General features: G+C 41.3%; 1 protein-coding gene across 1 annotated transcript in view; it reads left to right on the top strand.

Annotated features, from left to right (window-relative positions):
• The first annotated feature begins 644 nt into the window (after positions 1-644).
• The window catches only part of rap1gap2a (RAP1 GTPase activating protein 2a), an 80,572-nt gene continuing 57,228 nt past the window's right edge, over positions 645-23,988 (top strand). The window contains exons 1-2 of the mRNA XM_066660611.1: positions 645-694; positions 4,992-5,027. Coding sequence (XP_066516708.1) covers positions 651-694; positions 4,992-5,027 — 80 coding nt within the window. The 5' untranslated portion in view covers positions 645-650. The remainder of the gene's footprint in view (positions 695-4,991; positions 5,028-23,988) is intronic.

Below are 23,988 nucleotides of genomic sequence, written 5' to 3'. Positions count from 1 at the left end.
TCTTTTATCCTGACAGTGTAATGACTTGATGTATAAACATGAGTTGAGACCAACAAGGAGCCATAACTGTTAGAGTTGGGTCATTAATGTCAAAGCTTGGGAGAGAGGCATCAAAACTCATTCCTGTAGTGCAACAAACTTCCCCTGGCAATGAATTCTAACCTATTTGTATAATCTAATGTTGTATTTGTGTAAAACTAAGTACATTTCACATTACTCTCCATAAGACTGTAGGCAGTGTATGTAAATAATACTATACTGGTACCTTCCCAGCACACAATAGGGATAATAAAATCTGCAGCAAATGTAGTAGTGAAAATATTCTTTGAATATGAACCTGCAATGTGAACCATGAAGGTAGGTATCAGGGATAAACTGCTCAATGTGTATATCTACAAGGTTTATATAAAGTGACTTTACTTTAGTCTTGTGCTATTCCAGTTCAGTTTCCATGAGAGAGGGGTGGGGTGTAGAGAAGCTGAAGATCAGTTGTTTAACACCTTCTTTGCTTCTCCCTTACTTTCGCTCATCCACTGTGAGTGTAGCGCACAGGTGAGAATGAGCTAGACTGTGTGTGTGTGTGTGTGTGAGAGAGAGAGAGAGAGAGAGAGAGAGAGAGAGAGAGAGTGAGAGAGAGAGTGAAATGCAGTATGCTCAAGAGAAAGAGGAGTGTGTCTTTCGGAGGTTTCGGATGGTAGGTTACATTTTCTTCCCTGGTGCTATTATTATTTCCTTACAGCTGATCAGTGGAAAAAAGATGGTGAGATTAGTGGTGCATTTGACTGAGCTGTAATTAATGTGTTTGGCTTTCTATGCTGTGTTCTTGTGCTGGGAATTAGATTCAGAATGAGTGAACTCACTGACTACTGCTGCCTTGCTAAAGTGGTTTTGGTGCTAGATTTCTGTTAGAGGAACAGATCAGCCAGAAATGCTAAATATTGCTAATTGTTACCTGTGTTTAAATAGCAGTTAGTGTAATGCTGCTTGTAGCTAGCTTCCATTCAGTTGTAGCCATGTTAGCATAGCTGGCTGATATTATTTAAATCCTAATAATTCTGTTATTTACTTGTAAGAGAAATGTATCTTATTGCTAAATGTATCCATTTTTCATTTACTGAGAAATTGTGCTGTAGTTTACGCTGAAAAGCTTATAGAGAAACTCACCAACTGCTGAATTCTTTACAGTATTGTTGGACCAGTGCACTGTATCTGTCATTCTTCTGTGAATGGATTAAAAGGTACAGCTAAAACCTTATATCGATCACAAAATTGGTCATTAACTGCTTTGTGTAATAACTTTCTGTGAGGGTGCTTTCAGAGGCCTTTAAAAATCAGACGTCTGAAACTTTAATGATTGTAAGAAAAGCTGGCTGTATGATTTTGCTTGTTTGAGGCTTTGGAGTGAACCATTTAAAAAATAGAACTGCTTAGACTATTTTTTTGTGATTATTTTGAAAAAAAAAAACAAAGTTATAGTAAGGCATTAAAGTACGGTGACCAGATCATGTTTACAGAGAAGGTTATCGACTAATAACGGTAGCTCTACAGTCAGACCGTCCAATCAGAAGATTTTAGGCTACTTCACCACGCCCCCTTCTCACTCAAGCGAACCAATCGGAGTAGGGGAGGGCGGGACTAGTTTCTGAATGAAACGTTTCTCGAAGTTCTATGTAAGCGCTAGAAAAACAAAATCCCGGACGTTTGTGAAATTCTGCCCGGATATTTTTTTAAGTCTAAAAAAGACGACATGTCCGGGTAAAAGAGGACGTCTGGTCACCCTGATTAAAGTGGCGTGCTGAAATAAGGGGCCTGAGTTTAGAGGTTTGGTGCTGATCCGACATTACTCTTACTAGCTAGTGTTGTTTTACTGTGTTTTATTAGTGTTGTTTTACTGTGGACAGCTTGAAAATCCTTCTGAGATTATGGTCTTTTTTTATCTTATCTTAAGGAGTGACCTTCTGCTCAGGAGAAACATCTGAAAGTCCTTTTTTTTCATAACATGCGAAAAGAAGATGTAATATAGAGATAAGCTTCTATCTGGCACAAGCTAATATACATGATTCATTTTATTTGCTGTCTCTATAGAGCAGCATGTGCCCAGGAAATTGAAAAAGCTGAGCATCAGTGACTAGTTGGCAATTCTTGCAGTTTGTGTGTTCACTGGCTATTTGGTTATCAACAATCATATCACTCACTCAGAAACAGACACACACACACTTACACACATCCAGCACCCCCATAAAGGCCAAGAATAAATGCAGCCCATGACGGTGAGGGTGTATGAGATTTGCCTGCAATATAGAATGTGAAAACAAGACATACATTTATGGTAACTAACTGATCACAGTTTTCTTACTCACATCAATAGATTTTACTAAAAGCTATGCATATGATTTTAGTATACAAGGGCTAAGAGAGGGCTTTACGCATTTAAATGTTATAGTGCTCTATTTATACCACCTTTTACATAGCAATAAAATGTGTGTAAAATGGCAACAAATTGACATAAAGCATTTTGAAATTAAACACGCCTTGATTGGTCATTTGTGTTCATAAATAATCACGTTGTATATATGTATGTATGTATATATATATATATATATCAGCCATAACATTAAACCCACCTCCTCCTTTCTTCATTAATTGTTCATCTCAGCATTTCCACTGGTCACATAGGAGCACTTTATAGTTCTACAATTACAGTAGCCTATCTGGTGCTCTGCATACTTTATTAGCAACCACAGAGCAGGTATTATTTGGGTGATGCATCATTCCCATGGCTGCAGTGAGGAAAGTATTTCTTGTGCTGCTAAAGGTGGATTAGGTACAGCAGTACTGCTCATTTTAATACACACTCAAGATGCAACTCATTATCCTAAACCATTATATTGGTTGGTGGATTGTTCTCAGGCAAGCAGTGACAATGAGGAAGACAAGTTTCTACTCACTGTGCCCACACACTTCCCACTATAAATGTATAGTCAGAGACTGTAGTTCATCTGTTGCTGCACAGTTTGTGTTAGTCATGTTCTAGTCCTTCATCAGCGGTCACTGGAAGCTGTCGTTTGACTATTTTTTTTTTTTGGTTTGTGGACAATGCTCAGTCCAACAGTGACACTATCGTGTTTAAAAACTCCAGCAGCACTGCTGTGTCTGATCCACTTACACCAGCACAACACAGGTAAACAACTCTCCACCGTGGCAATGTCAATGCAGTACTGAGAATGATCCACCACCCAAATCATAGCTGCATTGTGGTGGTCCCACAGGGGGCAAAAAGAGTGCACCTGTATGGTCAGAGGAGCTAATAAAATGAACAGTGAGTGTAGAAACAAGGAGGTGGCTTTAATGCTGTGGCTAATTAGTATATATTTACTGTGATGATGCAACACAATACCATAATGAGTGCTGTTCTCCATGGATGTAGAGTTAATTGGTCACATAACCAGGATAATATATCCACACCAAAAGCCAGAGTTTGCTGTCCACCTCTGGAGACAGAGAGGAATGAGAAGTAACAGGATCCAGAGACTTTATGAAGGGGAATGATACATGATCCATACTGCTCTTGACTTAGTGACACAATGTTCTCTTCCTCAACCTCATACTGTTCCACTGCTTTTGCTCTGTGTATTTATAGCGAAGGCCATCAGGCAAAGCTAATTGTGCAGACACACACACACGAACACGCACATTACACTCATTGGAAGAGCTCACACACTCCTACTTCACACTCCCATGCCTTGGTGCCCACAGGCACTTAGAAGGGTCCTATACCCCTGGGATCAGTCCAGTAAACACAGATGAGCTGATAGGCCTGAGATTGGTGGTGACGCTTGCCTCCATTTTGGACAATGTGCCCTGATTGGAAGCTTGCATCATCACCGTAACCATGACGATGCTGCTTCATCCATCTCTGATCTTTTCAGTATGAAGTGAAACGTGTTTTGTTGTTGTTGTCACATGCCACATTCAAATGTGGTGAAAATATTTTTATTATTGTTTTTACTTGGATATTAAGTTTAAGAAAGCTCTATTTGCTGTGAATATATTATTTAAAGCCAGCCACCATTCTTTTTTTATATAACCTTTTTCCCACCTCTCTTTGATACTAATGTATGTAAATGAGCTCTGTTCTGATTGGCTGCTCTATATACTGATTCTAAAAGCAGTCAATATTTTGATGTTTCTTGCTTATAATCGGTGACCACAGGGATCATTTTTTGCACTTTTTCTGGGAACAGAAAAATAAATGCCTCAAAACCCCATCATCAAAAAAGCCAATGTTCTATTGCAAAGTACAAGATCGTTGTTATCCATGGAAAATAAGCATGAAGCAAATAGAAATTAGGTTGAAAAACACTGAAGCTTGTGGGTGTTTTTTTTTTCCAGATCTGGCCTCACTGAAGTACTGTAGTAAATCCCTTAGGACTCATTTGTAAAGAAACTAATTACTCAGTTCTTCGTCTCCTTGAACATCGTCTTGATTTTCATTTGGCGAGAAGACATTACAGTAAATGGCTCATAGAGATCTCAGCTCATTGGAAGTAGAGCCTCTATTTGGCTCCATTTTCTCTTATTTAGATGAGCAGATTATCCTAAAGGACAGCTTTAAGCTCCGCACGAGCCATTTGCTTCAAGCTCTTCTCAGGTATTTCACTTAATGCTTTCTGGGAGTCTCTCATAGAGGCTAAAAGGCTAAAAGCTCTCTTTAATAGGTTTAGTGGAAACGTGATGATGTGTCTAGAAAAGCAGGCCATGTTATTGGAAATGAAACAATGCTGAAATGAATTGACTAAATGTAGCACTTTTTTGCAGTGTGTTCCTGGTGATATGAATAGCACTAAGACCATGTTTTTCCTCCCTGAGGATGTGACCTCCATGTCCTCTTTCTCTCTTCTCTCTCTCTCTCTCTCTCTCTCTCTCTCTCTCTCTCTCTCTCTCTCTCTCTCTCTTCTCTCTCTCTCTCTCTTCTCTCTCTCTCTCTGTAGGATTGATAAGTCCAGCATTGCTGCTCTGAAGGCCCGGTGAGTTTATTTTATATTGTTTTCTATATATATATTTATGCCTGTCTGTGTTTTAAAGGATCCCCGAACACCAATGATCTCTGAATCACTGAAGGTAAGGCTGTCTACAAGGAAATGTTGTCATTTTACAACTTAACTATGCCAGCAGGCAAAACAGCGCCACCTGGGGCAGTAGAAAGTTAAATGCCTTGCACAAGGTACACCATGGGGATAGTTAGATTCGGGTTTTGAACTTGCAATCTTCTTGTTGAGGAAGGCACTGAAGGATCTGTAATTCTCAAAGGTAGTAAAGCACACACACACACACACACACACACACACACACAATCTGTTTATACACTCACATTGTGGAGATTGTTGTCTATAAGGTGACAAATAAATTTTGTAAACATATTAGGATTAGGGAAGTAAAATTTATAGTCTCCATGAAATGACTGGAGGTATGTGTAATTTTCTCTTACACCAAGGAGACAAAACTGACGTTCGTCTGTGTTCGTGTGTGTGCTTGACACGTTCTCCTGCCTCCAGTGGCCATCTGCTGTCTTTGCAGGCTGTTTAGGTGAATCACAAATGTCCCTGAGGACCGTGTAAAAAGTATGATACAAAATATTAAGCGGATGTTTTTTATGACCTGACTGAATGATAATTATGTACATTGATATCTATGTCTGTTTAACGTAAGCCAACATTCAAAACTGGAAAATGAGAAAATGGAAATTGGTGGCTTTATTCCAGCAATAACCAAACACTTTAGTTTTTCGTGTGCTTGTATTGCTTTTCAGATTTCTAACTAAATCAAGAGAGTACCACACATGCTTAATTTAGGCTGAACAGGCCCTAGATCAGAATATCAATTCATATATATTGTGTGAAAAAATGAGAAACTATACATGGAACAAAAATTACATTCATGATATTCCCTCTTTTCCCTTTTTTCTAAAGTCACTGTTCATTTTATCAGCTCAGCTTACCATATAGGTGCACTTTGTAGTCCTACAATGCAGACTGTCTCTTCCTCTGCATACCGTGCATCCTGATCCTCAATGATCAGGACTCTACAGGACCACCAGATGACAGGAATGATTTGGGTCATGCATCATTCTCAGCAGTGTGTGTTGTGCTGGTAAGTGTGGATCAGAAACAGCAGTGCTGGTGGAGTTTTTAAACCCCACTGTGTTGCTGTTGGACTGATGCTATTCCAAACAAATGTTTTCAGCCGGAAGTGGGCAGCATCTATTGACAAGTTTGACCATATTTGCCTAATGATTCATTGTGGGCTGCGAACCCAACACAACTCTGAATGAATGAATGGACATCTACAGCTTTAACCATGTAGTGTACTAGAGTATGTGGTTTAATACTCTTCATATATGCCACATCTACTTGGAGGACACAGAGGGTTTTGTCTAATGTAATGAGACAATACATTTGCCCAGATGTAAATGTTAGAATGGACGGCACGGTGGCGCAGCAGGTAGTATCACACAGCTCCAGGGACCACTCCGGGTGACTGACAGTGAAGAGTTTGATGTGTTCTCCCTGTGTCTGCGTGGGTTTAATCCGGGTGCTCTGGTTTCCTCCAACGGTTTCCTCCACCTCCAAAAACACACGTTGGTAGGTGGATTGGTGATTCAAAAGTGTCCGTAGGTGTGAGTGTGTGTGTGAATGTGTCTGTGTTGCCCTGTGAAGGACTGGCGCCCCCTCCAGGGTGTGTTCCTAACTTGTGCCCAATTATTCTGGGTGGGCTCCGGACCCACCGCGACCCTGAACTGGATAAGGGTTACAGACAATGAATGAGTAAGTGTTAGAGAAAGTTATGAAAGATTTGACGAGCACAGAAATCAAACTTTGTGTTTTAAATGACAGGGAAATCAGGTGAAGAGGGACTTAAGAGAGAGGATGTGAAACAGAGGACATGAAGATAGAAAGACAGACAGATAAACATCAAAGCTGTTCCATATAAGTGGCTACAGGTGTGTTTCAAATAGCCTTTTGTTTCAGCCTCTTATCAGGTTTAAACCTACTGCATGTGTGTGTGTGTGTGTGTGTTATCCTGAATTGGTAAAGTGCTGTAACCAGAAGAGAACAACAAAAAAAGGAAGGTTATGCTTAGAAAATGCTTACAATGCAGCTACTTATGTATAAAACAAATTAAATAAAAATATCACCCCACATTTATTATTTAAAATTAAACACTGTTTCCAAAGGGATTCCAAAGGATTGTCCAAAACTTGTTGGATAATTGAATATAGTGACCCCTAACAACTGTGCGCTACCAACAAAACTGCCCCAACAGATAAACAATACTCTCTTTCAGAAAGAAGAGAAAATCAAGCCACACATTCCCCATATTCTCTTCTTCCTTCCACTGTGAGAAGACACCTCAACACTATAGGTCTGAGAATATTTGAAGCTGCCAAGTGTTGATGTGGTCGAGGAGATGGACAGCCAGCCGTGGTGAACCAGTGGGTGGATTAGACTATATGCTTTCCCTGGGACTGCCTCTGTCTTTAATGGGTAATACCAGAGCAACCCCCCGCTACAAAGTGGTAGTGAGAAAAGAAATGGAATCCAAATAAAAGTAGACAGTTTGTAAAAACAATGGACTAACTGCCCAGTTCTCAGACATTGACACCACTGTATGTTTATGAAGCTGAATATAGACTGAATGATTACTGGATTAGGAACATTTACCTTGTATCTACACTCATTGTCAAGTTTATCAGCTTCACTGACCACACAGGAGCACTTTGTAGTTCTACAATTAATGGCATTGCTTACCATTGTGGGGATAAGAATGTAGTCCACCTGTTTCTCTGTATACTAGGACCCCCACAGGACCACCATGGAGCAGGTATAATTTAAGATGATGTGTCTGTTGTGCTGGTACGAGTCAACTTCTGATATCTTGTGGAGTCCATACCTCAATGAGTCAGACTTGTTTTAGTGCCGTAAAGTGGGGACATACTTATTATAAGGCAGGTGGTTTTTAAAGGGATGACTGATTTGTGTTAATTAGACTGAAAATAATATGAGAAATTTCAATATTTTTGCATCTGTATGTGTGTATGTGTGTGTTTGTGTGTATGTTGCAGTTTTGATTTCCTGTCTGAATTAATCAGCTCTGCAATGGCCCTTGATTGCCCCCTTTTCGATTCATGCCAGTATCCATGGAAATGAGTTTTACAAGCACTGGACATTTCAGGAGGGTGTGTGTGTGTTTGTGTGAGTGTGTGTGTGTGTTTGAGCGGGGCAGTGTTTAAAAACGTTTGTTGGTCTAAACGGGTTTGTGCTTGTCACCGAGACCTTCTGGTCTTTTGATTGACACTACAAAGTGAGAGCCGCTATTCAACTTGCAGGCAAGAGCAGCTTTCAAATATACAGCTGCATAATCAGTTGTGTGTGTGTGTGTGTGTGTGTGTGTGTTTGTTTGTGTAGCTGTTTATGCAGGGTCTTTTGGGGAGGATAATAGAGACAAGTGCTGTCTGAATTATTAACAAGGTTCTGCATGTTTTGAGCATGAGAGCAAGAAAGAGGGGTGTGAGAAATGCATACAATTATAGAAAGAGAGAAAGTGAAATAGAGAACTGTGAGAGAATGAGAGAGAGAATGGAGTGACAAAGGGACAAGAGAATGTGACAGAGGAGAGAGGCACAGAAATTGTAGAAAGTGATAGATGCATAGGCTAAGATGCACATAGAGAGATGAGAGATAAAGAGGGACAGAGAAGACTGAGAGATAGATACAGAGTGAGGGAAAGAGTAAGATAGGAGAGAGAGAGAGAGAGAGAGAGAGAGAGTGGGCGGATAGAAAAAGAAAGAAGACGGATCAGTGTTGCTTGCTGTTGGTGTTCACACTCTCGTTCCTCAAGATGCCTCGCAAAATCTGGTGAGTGTTTGTTGCTTTAGGGCCTGGAGTGTAAGTTAAGCAAGTGTGTTATTGTGTTGTGTGTGTGTCTGTGTTATTTTGTTGGGTTTGTGTTTGTGTTGTTAGCAGTGCGCTTAAGGACATGCTCTGCTTCTTAAAAAGCAACAATAGCCTGCAGCTTGTACTTTACTCCTCTGAGATGTTACTGCTTTGGGGATTCACTAGAGAGAGAGAGAGAGAGAGAGAGAGAGAGAGAGAGAGAAAGAGAAAACAGGCTATAAAAATCAGATCTTAAGAACTATGTGAGAGTTTGTTATTCTACATGTTTTTCCTTGTTCAAATGTTTCCATAATTGGTTTATCAAAGTGAAACAAGCATCCAGTTGAATAAGCACATAGACACAATTATTGCAGGTGATAAAACACATTTAAATTTCATATTAAATGTTTCAGGTAACACTTTACTGTAGGTGTTTGTTTATAAACTACATCTACATAAGCCTTTAATCACATCTAATGTAAATCTACATTAACAATGGCTTATTTTCATAAATTCTAACTTTGAAAGCTTTTTTCCACAACTGATTTATGAAAGATTACCTACAACAAAGTCTTACCAAGTTTCATGACCTCATAGCTCACTAAAAGTTGTTGAAATTACAGATTATGATTATAAATTCCTGATTCTCAGTTTGCAAGTGGAAATGGAGATATTTTATTATTGGAATTAAACCCATTATTTGAAGTTTGATTAACCACATGCTTATTAACTTCAAAGGCCTAGTATTCAGTAATTACATGGAAACTAGTGTCAGGAATTGTGTAACAGACGTTGTCATTGTTTGACATCAAAAGAAATCTGAAAATGTCAGAAATGTAAACTCAAACCTATCCAGGAAAGAATGTAAATTGATTGTAAATCCAGCAATTTTTTTGAACACCTCTATTTCAGTTACATGTTTGGATTTATTACATTTTGGCACAGAAAATTAATTGAATTAATAATTATTAAATAAACAGACACATTCACTTGGGAGAATGAACTCTTAAGTTATTTGCAACATGTCTGCAAATGTAATGAGAGTTCTTATATTTTATATTCATTCATTCATTATCTGTAAGCACTTATCCAGTTCAGGGTCGCGGTGGGTCCAGAGCCTACCTGGAATCATTGGGCGCAAGGCGGGAATACACCCTGGAGGGGGCGCCAGTCCTTCACAGGGCAACACAGACACACACACACACATTCACTCACACCTACGGACACTTTTGAGTCACCAATCCACCTACCAATGTGTGTTTTTGGACTGTGGGAGGAAACCGGAGCACCCGGAGGAAACCGGAGCACCCGGAGGAAACCCACGCAGACACAGGGAGAACCACACCACACTCCTCACAGACAGTCACCCGGAGCGGGACTTGAACCCACAACCTCCAGGTCCCTGGAGCTGTGTGACTGCGACACCTACCTGCTGCACCACTGTGCCGCCCTTATTTCATGTAAGTTTCATATACTTTTTTCCAATCTATTAAACTAAAAAAACAAGAAATGACAGTATGACATGGCAGTAAAACATCATATTTCAGTTTGTTCTCACTTAGGAAGTCAACAAAACATGTCATTTTAAACTCACGGTGGTGTTCAGCTCTATAATCAAATGTGCAATATACCGTGTAATAAATGATGTAATTACATAATGACAACTTGAACAGTTCAGAGGCTTAAAAGGATAAATGTTAAGGTAAATTATTACATGATTGTTGCTGACATGTAAAAGCTGTAGCTTCTGGCATGGAAAAAAAGGCAGAAGATTTTGCCATCCTCCTGCTGAGGGGAAAGAAAGTGGTTAGTGGGCTGGTGATGGGACGAGAAGTGTCTGACACCTAAATGTAGCTCTGCCTGTGAAGCTGCTTATGCTGTCACACAGCATCACATCAGCACAGCTCTGATATAATTATCTCCTGCCAAGGGCACCTATTAACTTCACACAGCTGACAGGGACGTCATGTTATGATGGCAGTGTTATTAGCGCATTCTGCCAGGCCCTTGTCCTTCGTGTAGAGCAGTTTATTGTTTGGAATGCATAAAACTGCTCCGTGGTGGGCTCCATTTGGAAAAATGACTTCGCATATACTCATTTCCTCGACAGTGATTAAAGCTCTGGAAGTCGCAGTGAAGCAAATCACGTTGTAGTTATTTCTTTGTCATAGTTCACTTGAATAAATGGAGAGTGTTACATTAACATTGTGAGTGTGAAAATGTAACATTATTTAATTGCTGTGTAGAAGAGATAACTTGAATGGGATCAGAATTATTGTGTTTTGCCTTGATTTTGTTTTACATTGCAGGACATTTCCATAGTTCAGTGTATTTGTTGCTACCAGTGGCTTTTAGGTCAAGGACTGGGATGCCTGGGCCAAAAGCTTGTTTCTAAAGTTACTGAACCATTACTTATTTAAAATCCAGCCATCCACCACAGGTTTTAGCTTGTTAGCAGAGACAGATATATCTTCATTGAAAATCTGAGGGGTTGAAGGGATTTTGAGGGAAGAACAGCGCCAAAACCTCACAGATTTTTCACCGTAAATGCTGGAATTAAGGTAATTGCTGTACAATTCATATTTATACCTCAAATAGGTCTTAAGAGTAATTTCTCTCATCTTATGGTAGAACAAACTTCCAGTCAAAATTATTAATGGCACATGGTAAAAAAAAATTTCTTCTGGAACATATTACTGATATGTTGTTTCCCATATAACAGAATTTTACTGTAATGTGTGAGACTTGATGTCTACCCAAAAGTCTACCAGCTTCTGCAAATCTTGGAGGAAGCTGGAGAACATTTGTTTCTCCATCAGTGTGTGTTTGTGGGCTTTTAAGGCCTGTTTTCCGGAGGAAACCCACTGTCTGTGAGGAGTGTGGTGTTTTCTCCCTGTGTTGCGTGGGTTTCCTCTGGGTGACTGTCTGTGAGGAGTGTGGTGTGTTCTCGCTGTGTCCACGTAGGTTTCCTCTGGATGCTCCGGTTTCCTCTGGATGCTCCGGTTTCTTCCCACAGTTCAAAAACACACGTTGGTAGGTGGATTGGCGACTCAAGTGTCCATAAGTATGAGTGTGTGAGTACATGTTAGAGGGTGTGTCGCCCTGTGAAGGCCCCCTCCAGTAGGCTCCGGACCCACCGAGACTGGAACTGGACAAGCGCTTACAGACAATGAATGAATTAATGAATTTAGAGGTTAGTGATTTCAGTCAGGTTTTCACAGTCTTATTGATGTTCTGTAATAAACCAGAATATATCTTACTCTTTGCATCAGTAGTTGTAGCCTGTTTACCTCCACAGTGATAGATGGACCCAAACTGTCTTTAATTACAAGTTTCTTTCATATTTTCAGTGTTATATTCAGCAAGTTAACCACCCAGACATTTTAATGACTTTTATTCATCTTTAACATAGCTGTCAGTAATTATGGAGCTGGATCTATACGTGTAGTAGGTCTGTGTTTCTTTAAAGAAGCTGCTCCTGTGCAAATAACATATTCTGTGCCTACATCTAACATCAATTACGCCAGGAATCCTACAGGGGGCAATTAGAGCCACAGGCTTGCTATTACCCATTACACACTGCAGGATAGAGCTCTGTCTCTCTCTCTCTCTCTGTCACTTACACACACACACACACACACACACAGACATATTACTAACCAGAGGCCCATTACTCATCAGAGACAAAGAGAAAGCACACATGGGAGCAGAATACAGAGACATTCATATACATAAACACATACACACACACACACACACAAACATACACACATGCGCGCACACACACACACACACAAACCACCTGCCAGTAGAAAGTTCAGGCCACATGTTTGTACCTAGGTGAAAATGTTAACTGTCTGAGGGAATCACTGTTGTTTTCTCTTTGGCCTCAGCTATTTCTGGACCCTGAGCCTTTCCTCTTTGTTATATATAGTTATAAATATATATATAATTGCTTTCATATCGATTTTTTTCCTGCTTTTTTTTTAGTCTCATCATAGCCTAGAGCTTGTAGGTCTAAATTTGGCTAAGAAATTTAGTTTCTTCTTATGATGCTGTTTGCACGTGTGACAAGCTCTGTCCATGCATCAGAATAAAGCCATATACTCTGAGAACAATCCGTTTTTTGCTTTTCATCCATTTTATTCACTTTTACATCTCTCACAATCATCCTTTCAGTTCAGAAAGTTCTTTTACCTGGTGTTGATTAATTGGAGCTTGTACGTTTTATTCTGTGGGAGGGGTGTATTAAATTAAACTGGCAATTACATGTCCAGGAACCAAAGATTGACCAAAATTGTCTGTGAAAAAAATAAATAAATAAATGAGGCCAAGACTCATATGTAAAATATGTTCATTTCAATCATTTTAAAATCATCAATTTACTCATAATAATAAACTGTGAATAGTAATGATTTTAATTAAAAGATTAAAGTATTTACTTATTTGTTTAGAGGGAGATAACTATATGTGTGTGGTGCTGGAACAAAGTAATGCTTGAAAAACTGGTCACAGAAATATTTTTTTGCATCATAATAACTTTTGATGGTTTCTGAATTAAAATTTCTTAACGTGTTAAAAGTAAAAAGGAAGTGCTTGGCATTGCCCAAAGTTCATTGCTGAAATTTGTGACCACAACTTTATTTTTAACTTCCATCTGGAAACTGGGGGATTCATGTTATCTGTGTTTAGCCTCTTCAGTAAATCATTCATTATTTGTAAGTGCTTATCCAGTTCAGGGTCGCGGTGGGTCCAGAGCCGACTTGGAATCATTGGGCGCAAAGCGGGAACACACCCTGGAGGGGACGCCAGTCCTTCACAGTGCAACACACACACACCTACGGACACTTTTGAGTCACCTACCAACATGTTAGGAAACCGGAGCACCCGGAGGAATCCCACGCAGACACAGGGAGAACACACCACACTCCTCACAGACAGTCACCCGGAGGAAAGCCACGGAGACACAGGGATAACACACCACACTCCTCACAGACAGTCACCCGGAGCAGGACTCGTCCCTGGAGCGGTGTGACTGCGACACCTGCGACACCTACTTGCTGCACCACCGTGGTACAGGTACAAATCTGTGTGGGAAAAACATTTTTAACGTTAGGTTTCCAGATTAATCACGAGCAATAATATTGACAGCCCTAGTATAACACAAAATTAATATTTATATTTATGAAACATTTGTTAAAATTTGACATAAAATCAAAGATTTTTTTTAAATATTGTGATTTGTTATGGATTCCGAATATCACATATTGTGATTATTTTTTCAAAGGCTTATTGTATGGTTCTCAATATATTTAGTGGCAGAAGAACTGACTGCTGAATGCCTTTTTAATAAGTGTTTTATATTTAGGTAAGTGTCACACTGAATTTCTTTTTAATGAAAAATGTTACAATTCAACAGATTTTGCAACAAATATCTGTAGCCTCTTTAAACCTACACTTAGAAAAAAGTCCAGTTGTGTTCCCTTCATTCTTCCACCTACATTCTCTTCTCCAGAAGGAGAGATGAATATTTGTAAACTATCGTCATAGAACTGTACCCAATTAAAAGAACATAACATGAAATTGAGAGTATGAAATCAATACAATTTTAAAATCTACAGTTGTAAAAGATACAGTTATGTTCCCTCATTAAAGGTAAAGAACATGTATCATTCAGGGGACCTCCGCTGTGAGAGTTTTTCTGCGAATGTAGGGACCCTTATATAGACCCACACATCAATTACCCACTCCCCGTTCATTTACTATAAAACCTCACCTCTCAGTGGTTACTGAATCATTTATAGCTAATGCAAATGATCTGCAAGCAGCAACTGTTTTGTTGGCCACTAGAGGGAGACACTGTCGTGTACAGTGTCTGAAATCATACTGCGTTTTTCTGGAGACGAGGAGGACACTTATTTTCCTTTACATTTTGTTACTATTTCTTCAGAATATGGACAATATAGCCTTCAATCCTTCCAGAGAATGCTATTCCACTAGTTCTACTTTTCCTCAGGCCAGTGCTGGGGACTTTAAATCTTTCCAACGGAAGCTTCGCGTCTGCCAAATATTTTCACAAATCCAATTAAATATTACGAGGGGGAAAACATCTAAGGACAAGAGTGCTGTTACTCAGAACTGCTATAGAACTCTGGGTGTGTGCTTAAAGCCCCTAGTGCACTAGTGTGTGTGTGTGTGTGTGTGTGTGTACAATGACAAATAATTGCACATTGCACATTGCACATTACTGGCTTGAGCTACTCTGAGGTTGCAGTACCTGAAATGGTCTATAGGAGGTACTTCTGAGTGGAGCTTTGCTTCTATTGAAGAACAAGTTTCCCAGCACATGCTTTTTTCTCAGTGCATTTGACGCACTGCTCACACAAGACAGAGTCTTCAGAGGCTCAGAGATAGAGTAAAGTCATTTAATTGACGACATATTTTGACCCTTTTTTGCGAGTTAACCCAGTTCTGGCTACATAATGAAAGATCTTTGGTCAAAATACCACAAGCATCAAACACCAAAGCACTCTTCTCACCTTGTCTAAACAGTCCTGCCTGGAACAGTCAGTTTGAGTGCCTGTCCCTTTAAAGGCAAATGTTCACAGCAATGACAACTGAGGCTCAGATGCTCTCGATTACTGCCCTTATTGCTCAGTTCTCTTCCTTCTCCCTCTTTTTTAAAAAATGAAATTTAGTTTGTTTTAAACATTTAATCTTGTCTATGCACTGTCTCATGAATATGGTCCAGTGCTGTGATAGGCAGCACTTAAGGCCAGAAAGGGAGCAAATTTTCTACAGGCCCTTAATATACTGACTTAAATCTGACTTGGTGTGTGGTCTTATTTTACACGTTTACAACCAGTCGACTCCAGTATGGGGCACATGCACTGAACCAGTGACTTTTTAATACTTTGTCCTCTTTAACACACTTTGGCCTTTTCCAGGCTTGCGATGACTCCTCAAGTCCTGCTCCGGGTGACTGTCTGTGAGGAGTGTGGTGTGTTCTCCCTGTGTCCGCGTGGGTTTCCTCCGGGTGACTGTCTGTGTGGAGTGTGGTGTGTTCTCCCTGTGTCTGCGTGGGTTTTCTCCAGGTGACTGTCTGTGAGTAGTGTGGTGTGTTCTCCCTGTGTCTGCGTGGGTTTCCTCTGGGTGACTGTCTGTGAGGAGTCTGGTGTGTTCTCCCTGTGTCCGCGTGGGTTTCCTCCGGGTGAATGTCTGTGAAGAGTGTGGTGTGTTCTCTCTGTGTCTGCGTGGGTTTCCTCCGGGTGACTGTATGTGAGGACTGTTTGTTGTTTTCCTGTGTCCACATGGGTTTCCTCCGGGTGACTGTCTTTGAGGAGTGTGGTGTGTTCTCCCAGTGTCTGCGTGGGTTTCCTCTGGGTGACTGTCTGTCAGTAGTGTGATGTGTTCTCCCTGTGTCTGCGTGGGTTACCTCCAGGTGACTGTAAGTGAGGACTGTTTGTTGTTTTCCTGTGTCCGCGTGGGTTTCCTCCGGGTGACTGTCTGTGAGGAGTGTGGTGTGTTCTCTCTGAGTCTGCGTGGGTTTCCTCCGGGTGCTCCGGTTTCCTCCTACAGTCCAAAAACACATGTTGGTAGGTGGATTGGTGACTCAAAAGTGTCCGTAGGTGTGAGTGTGTGTGTGAGTGTGTTGCCCTGTAAAGAACTGGCGGATTTTTTTCTGACCAAACTTCATATCAGAAAGACTTTAAAAGACACCAATTATTAGATCAGGTGTTGGTGGATTAGCCTTAGAGCTCAACTCTGCAAAGTTGTGGATGTGTAGGAGCCTGGTTAGTCACCACTGATGAAACTGTAGTGGAACCTGTTCCTTTGATGGATGTGAGTGCTTTGCAGTGATTCACGGTCTTTAATTTGTTTAATGGTGTTTGTTGTGCTTAAACATCTTAAACAGTCCACTGCAAACCAGGACCAATAAAGTACTAAAAGAGTTTGAGTAAACCATCCACTGTCTCCATCAGATAAAAACACCCAGTGAAAGAGACGCTTCAAAACATGGTTCCTCAAGGGTTCTTGATTTAAGGGATTGGTTCTTTTTAAAACCATGACTTCTATATACAACTATTTGCCTTGTGAATATATATATATATATATATATATATATATATATATTGCAGGGTATTCTTCAGATTGATGGAGATTGTGTAGAGTCCCTTTATGACTGTTTTGAAAATGGTTTTATGTATCACCAAAACATGCTCTTCTACTGTTACAAGCTGACCAGAGAAAACCCAGTGTTAGTGCTAAATATAGCACAAATTCCAAAAGTTTCTGCACTGAACCACATACAGCACATTTCTCCATCAGTTTAAAGAATTGTTTCTACATTTAAAGAACCATTTATGATGAGATTCAAATGGTTCTAAATAGCACCCGTTGTTCTAAATAGAACCATTGACTTTATTCAAGGACCCTTTAAGTGTACATAAGGGAGAAAATCACCTCCACTTTCACTTCACATCTGAAAAGAAACATTCCAGGTGTGAATGGGTTTGAAAGGATGTGTAGCACTCAACAATCAGAAACACAACTAACATTGAGACTTAATTTAAACTGGAAAGGGGCAGCACAGTTTCGCAGCAGGTAGGTGTCGCAGTCACACAGCTCCAGGGACCTGGAGGTTGTGGGTTTGAGTCCCGCTCCGGGTGACTGTCTGTGAGGAGTGTGTTCTCCCTGTGTCTGCGTGGGTTTCCTCCGAGTGCTTGGGTTTCCTCCCACGGTCCAAAAACACACGTTGGTAGGTGGATTGGTGACTCAAAAGGTGTGAGTGTGTGTGTTACCCTGTGTGGGACTGGCGCCCCCTCCAGGGTGTGTTCCTGCCTTGCGCCCAATGATTCCAGGTCAGCTCTGGATCCACCATGACCCTTAACAGGATAAGCCTTACAGATAATGAATGAATGAATAAAACTGGAAATGCAGTTGCAGTCAGTTTGTATTGTTATTGCAGTTTCTACCATCACTGACTCTTGCAAGAGGCCTGGTAATAGCAAATGATGTTGAATGACCTGTTTTTTTTTATATTTGAGCCCCATATTTCTCCATAGCTGAACTGGTCAGTGCGCGTGTGAACTGTTTATAGGGTCCTCAGTGCAAGGCTCCTCTTGAGCAGCTGCCTGCCTCTTCTGACAAATATTTACTACTCCACTTCCCCAGTGACATGGCACACACAGGCCTGATAAGGGCCCATCTGGCAGCTGGGTTTTAATGGGGCTTTTAAGGAGCCGTAAAGTAGCCCGCAGCCCATTGGGGAGGCGCTCCTGAGTGTCCTCCTCCTGACTCCACAGAGCAATGCTGCATGGGTAACAGAAACCTCTCGGGGAAGCGGCTCTGATCTGAATCAGCTAGTGCTGGCTTTACTCTTTCAGTCTGGCTTGTTTACACTGATCAATCGAGATCAGTGTCACTGCGTTTCAGCTGTTTGGGCAGGTGCTTGAGATAAGATGCTGGCATTAATGTGGCAAAATCACATTTGGAAACACTGCTAGCTGCCGCAGGGGCCAACCACGGGGGCAAATCGGAACATTGCTATTATATTGCCACATGTCATTATGCTGCAGGTAGCTTTCAGTATTATACCTGGATAACGACTATCATTTTCATATGAAAGGGCTAAAGACGAGTAACAGATGAGTGATATGGCTGAAAAATGACAGCATGGCCCTACAAGCCATTTTTGTGATATGCAATATGTATATTTATAGCATATAGATGGAATGGAGTAAAATGTATCAAAACATTCTTTTGGCTCATGTTTAAAGAGAACATATCATGGTTTAGCTCAGCTATGAAGTTCTAAGTGTTTCAGCTGCTTTTGGAATGAGGCATAATGGAGAACATAGAAGCTAGAGTCCCTATCAGTGGCTCCCATCAAGGTTGTAAGAAACCTGGGTGTCATGGTCGATGACCAGCTGACCTTCGCAGATGACGTTACTGCTGTAGCTCGATCGTGCCGCTTCTCCCTATTCAACATAAGGAAGATTAGGCCATATCTAACTCAACATGCAACACAGCTCCTTGTTCAGACGTTTGCAACGCCCTCCTGACAGGTCTGCTGGCCTGTGCTGTGAGACCGCTACAGATCATCCAGAATGCTGCAGCACGCCTGGTTTTAGTTATGCTCTGAAAGTCAAGCATGTTATTTAAGCCCTTGGCACTATTATATTACACTGACCAATTCATACAATGCAGTAATGATTAACTAACATTACACTGCCCAGCCCAATGTAAGGTCATAAGTCTAACTAAGTGAGATGTTTGCTGCTGTGTGTTTTCTTGCCTCCGCCACAGTAGCACCAAGGCTCTTGCATCAGTCCTTAGGGGCAAACACGGGTTATGCTTCATCCTGCTGTGTTTGTTTTAGCCCGCGTTGGTTCTTTCCTCGCCATGTGGCTCTGAGGGCTTGTGCTACTAAGAAAAGCCAGAGCCTTGTTGCTGTTGGAAACACCAAACGAAAAGAGCTGTGTGCTAAAAAAACACAGCACAAATTAGCGGACGTCCTTGAGGCTAGAGGCTTATGGCACACAGTTCTGCAGATATAAGACTGGCCCTCGACCTCATTGGAGATAGTGCAGGAATGATAAGGAGACAAAGATTCGGCGTCATGATTGAAAGCGGTTCCAGGGGAGAAATGAATTTTGATGAGGCCGTCTTGCACTGGGTGGCCATTGAGAGGCACATTTAGCATGTGAAAAGGATGTGTGTGTGTGTGTGTGTGTGAGAGAGAGAGAGAGATTTTAAAAATCTTGACAAAGTCTTGCCAAAGATGCAAGACACTGTCAGAAAAAGAAAAAAGAAAGAAGTGTTATTTGACCTCTGTTGGCCTTTATATATATATATATACAGTAGTGTGTTTGTGTGTGTGTGTGTGTGTGTGTGTGTGTGTGTGTGTGTGATTTTAATTTTTCTAGCATATTTCTTCTCCACTCCATAGGGTCAAAGCTGGTCACATGACAACCAGTGGGTGATACCAAAGATTTGTCTCATTATCTGGAACATGGCAATGTCTGACACAAGTTTATTGTATGATTATTGTCATGAAAGTTTTCTCACATTTTCTGACGTATTTTTTGCATGCACATAAACATGTATACAGGTATCAGTGTATACAATTAACTATACAACTACAGAATGTACACTGTGTATACACTGCACATGAAAAAGCCTTTGCATTCATCACTATTTTTATGAACATGGATTATTTATAATTAATTGTGATGCAGTGATTCCCCTAATTGTAGAATGTTTATTGGCAAAATTTACAAACCTTCTGCTGTTTGCAATAAACCAATAATTCATTCATTGTCTGAAACCGCTTATCCAGTTCAGGGTCATGGTGGATCCGGAGCCTACCCGGATTCACTGGGCGCAAGGCGGGAACACACCCTGTAGGGGGCACCAGTTCTTCACAGGGCAACACACTTCACATACCAATGTGTGTTTTTGGACCATGGGAGGAAAACGGGGCACCCAGAGGAAACCCACACAGACACAGGGAGAACACTGTCACCCTGAGCAGGAGTCAAACCCACAACCCCCAGGTCCCTAAAGCTGTGCTGCCCATAAACCAATAAAACAAAAACAATTTGCCACTTTTAATGACTACTGCAGTCTCAGAAATATTACACCCCTTCAAGACAAGTATCTTTAGTGTTTAGCTGAGCACAAAATCTGAGCACATTCATCAGGGGCAATTTTTCTAATTTTCTTGGTTTTGCATGCTGCAACCACCTTCTTCAAATCCCACCAGATCATTTTTATAGAGTTTGTTGCGTTTCTGCAGTTACAGAATGCAGAATGTAGTTCACCTGTTGCTCTGCATACACTGTTTAACCCTGTTCATCAATGGTCAAGACCTTCACAGGACCACCAGAGAGTAGGATTTGGGTGAGGGATCATTCTCAGCGCTGCAGTGACACTGATGTGGTGTTGGTGTGTTAGTGTGTGTTGTGCTGGTGTGAGTGGATCAGACACAGCAGTGCTGCTGGAGTTTTTAAACTCTTCAGTGTCACTGCTGGACTGAGAATAGTAAACCAACCCAAAAAAAAAACAATAATCTAGTCGTGTCCAGTGGCAAATGATGATGGACTAGAGGATGATGAACAAACCGTGCAGCAACAGATGAGCTACTGTCTCTGACTTTGCATCTATAAGAGGTAGGTGTGACTGACAGAGTGGACAATGAGTGGACACAGTGTTGGAAAAAACTCCAGCAGCACTGCTTTATCTATTTCACACATTAACACACCACCACTCCCACATCAGTGTCATTTTTCAAGGTTCAGCCCCACTCTATGAGTATCTAAGTCATCATGTACGTTAATGGATGTGAAGAAAATTCACAGAGAGAGAGAGAGAGAGAGAGAGAGAGAGAATAACGCACTGTTCAGTTGCTGTTAATCATAAATAAGCTAACAGTGCCCTGTTTTGACTTTATGAGGCGTCATATGGGGATGTTCTCTGGTAAAACCAAATGACTCATGAATCGAATTGATTTGCTGTCTGCTCTGTGATTCACTACAGTTTAGGTCATATTCTTTGGAAAAATTGGATCAAATGACAAAAGATCTTCGTTTGGAATAATGCCAAAGCCCACATATCTTATCCCCTTGCTCTGATATTGGGGTATAAATAGATTGTGTGTCCCTCTTTGCTGTAGGAACAGCCTCTAATCTTCTGGGGAAATTTTACACTAGACACTGGAGCAGTGCTTTATGAACTGGATTCCAGTTAGCCACACATCCATTAGTGAGGTTAGGTTACTGATGTTGGACAGTTAGTTCTGGATCACAAACACCACTTCAGCACATCTCAGAGGTATTGGATGGTGAGCCATTACTCCAGAGCGCTGACTGGGCATTGTGACCTTTGCTTGTATGCAGACGTCCTAGATTTTTGCAGAAATTATGTTGTAGAGTAAACACGTCTCTGTAGATCCTGAAAATGAAAGAAGGAAGAGAATGTAGGAGATATCACAGTGTGGATAGTGAAGAGTTCTTATCTGTGTATAGTGAAGAGCCTTTGAGAAATCTACTGTATTTAAACTGAGATAGATGAGGCCTATATCACACACGAGAGCGCAGCTGGACACAAGCCTCACTCACACCACGTAAATAATATATCTGTTATAAATAATGATGATAGATCTGTCTAATGCTACTATTAATGCTATTTTCTTTCTGCCTGCATTTTTTGTATGTTGGGTGATAACTCCTCATTAGTTGTACAGTGCAAACAATGGTATCTTGACAAGAGATCGTAAATCAAGGTTTCACAAATGGATAAGGCAGTTTCACTGAATTCTTTCTTAGTGATAAATTCCACACACTTTTAAACATAATGTAAATAAAACATTGCTATCCATATAATATTCATAAATATGTTTGGTATATGGGGAGGTTGTGGGTTCAATCCCGCTCCGCGTGACTGTCTTTGTGGAGTGTGTTGTGTTCTCCCTGTGTCTGCGTGGGTTTCCTCCGGGGGACGGTCTGTGAGGAGTGTGGTGTGTTCTCCATGTGTCTGCGTGGGTTTCCTCTGGGTGACTGTCTGTGAGGAGTGTGGTGTGTTCTCCCTGTGTCTGCGTGGGTTTCCTCCGGGTGACTGTCTGTGTGGAGTGTGGTGTGTTCTCCCTGTGTCTGCATGGGTTTCCTCCGGGTGACTGTCTGTGTGGAGTGTGGTGTGTCCTCCCTGTGTCTGCGTGGGTTTCCTCCTATATTCAAAAACACACATTTGTAGGTGGATTGGCGACTCAAAACATGTCCATAGGTGTAAGTGTGTCACCCTGTGAAGGACTGGCGCCCCCTCTAGGGTAGGTTCCCGCCTTGTGCCCAGTGTTTCCAAGTAGGCTCCGGACCCACCACACCCCTGAACTGGATAAGCGCTTACAGACAATGAACGAATGAATATTTAGTATATGATTAGATATTAGCATTATTTAAGATGACTTTATGCTGTGATATGTTTTTGGAGCATGATCATCATGATGTTCATGATGTGGCTCACTCAGAAATGGCCTTTGTTCTGCTGGTCATCTTTCCTGTGTGTGTGTTTGTGTGTGTGTGTGTGTGTGTGTGTGTACATGTGAGAAAGTGAGAGAGAGAGAGTCTGGGGTGAAACAGCTGTCAGACTTGACCCTGTCAATGGTCTCACACACACACACACACATACACACACAGAATCACCACCAGCCAAGCTGATTTATGGCCCGAATTAAATAAAAGACATTTGTTGCAGAAGAGGAAGAAAGGACTTAGAAGCCGGGGCTGGATGCACATGGCCGAACAAAACAAGGCCCAAGTCATTCAGTCTGCACAATATCCTCTCCCCAGAGAGAGGCAGAGAATGTGACAGAGAAAGTGAAAGAGACAGAATACAGAGAGAAAAAAGAGAGGGAGAGAGAGCGAGAGATGCAGATGATTCCTGAAAAGGCTTTGTCATGTGCATATATTGAAAAGCCATTCTCTAATACAGATGCTGCAGAACAATTACACATCCTGCACCTTTGGAGCCCCGTAAAATGAATCTGTGATGATTTTCCCCTTTCTAGGCCCAAAAGGTCGGCCAAGCAATTAGCCCCTGCATATAGATTAGAACAGGCCTCGGTTACAGGAGGACTGTATTCTTCTGTCTGCTGCTGGTCCTCCAGTGTGTCCCTTCCAATTAGGAAACCCCTGTCCAGCTTCTGCCTATTCCGAGCCTATCCTTAACCCTTTAAAGGATCCGATTCATAGAAATCAGTCCAAGCTGCTTCATACTGTTTTTATTTAGGATTGTTGGTCAAAAGTGACATGTCATTTTACACAGCATTGTCAAATTTGTATTGTGTTGATTTGTCAAAAATCTGTAGCCCACACCCAGAATCCCTGGGCGCAAGGCAGGAACATACCTTGGTTAGGGCGCCAGTCCATCACAGGGCACCTGTCACACCCTGGCCCTGTTCTGTTGTTCCCACCCGGTGCTTACTTAGCACATGGCTTTTTGTTTTGTTTTGTTCCTGTCACCTTGTCTCCTCCTTAGCCCCTCCTTGGTTTGTAGCTGC

This window comes from Hoplias malabaricus, chromosome 1 (genome assembly GCF_029633855.1).
Source record: "Hoplias malabaricus isolate fHopMal1 chromosome 1, fHopMal1.hap1, whole genome shotgun sequence".
Taxonomy (NCBI): Eukaryota; Metazoa; Chordata; class Actinopteri; order Characiformes; family Erythrinidae; genus Hoplias; species Hoplias malabaricus.
The sequence above is the reverse complement of the archived record's forward strand: the minus strand, read 5'-3'. Positions and strand labels throughout refer to the sequence as shown.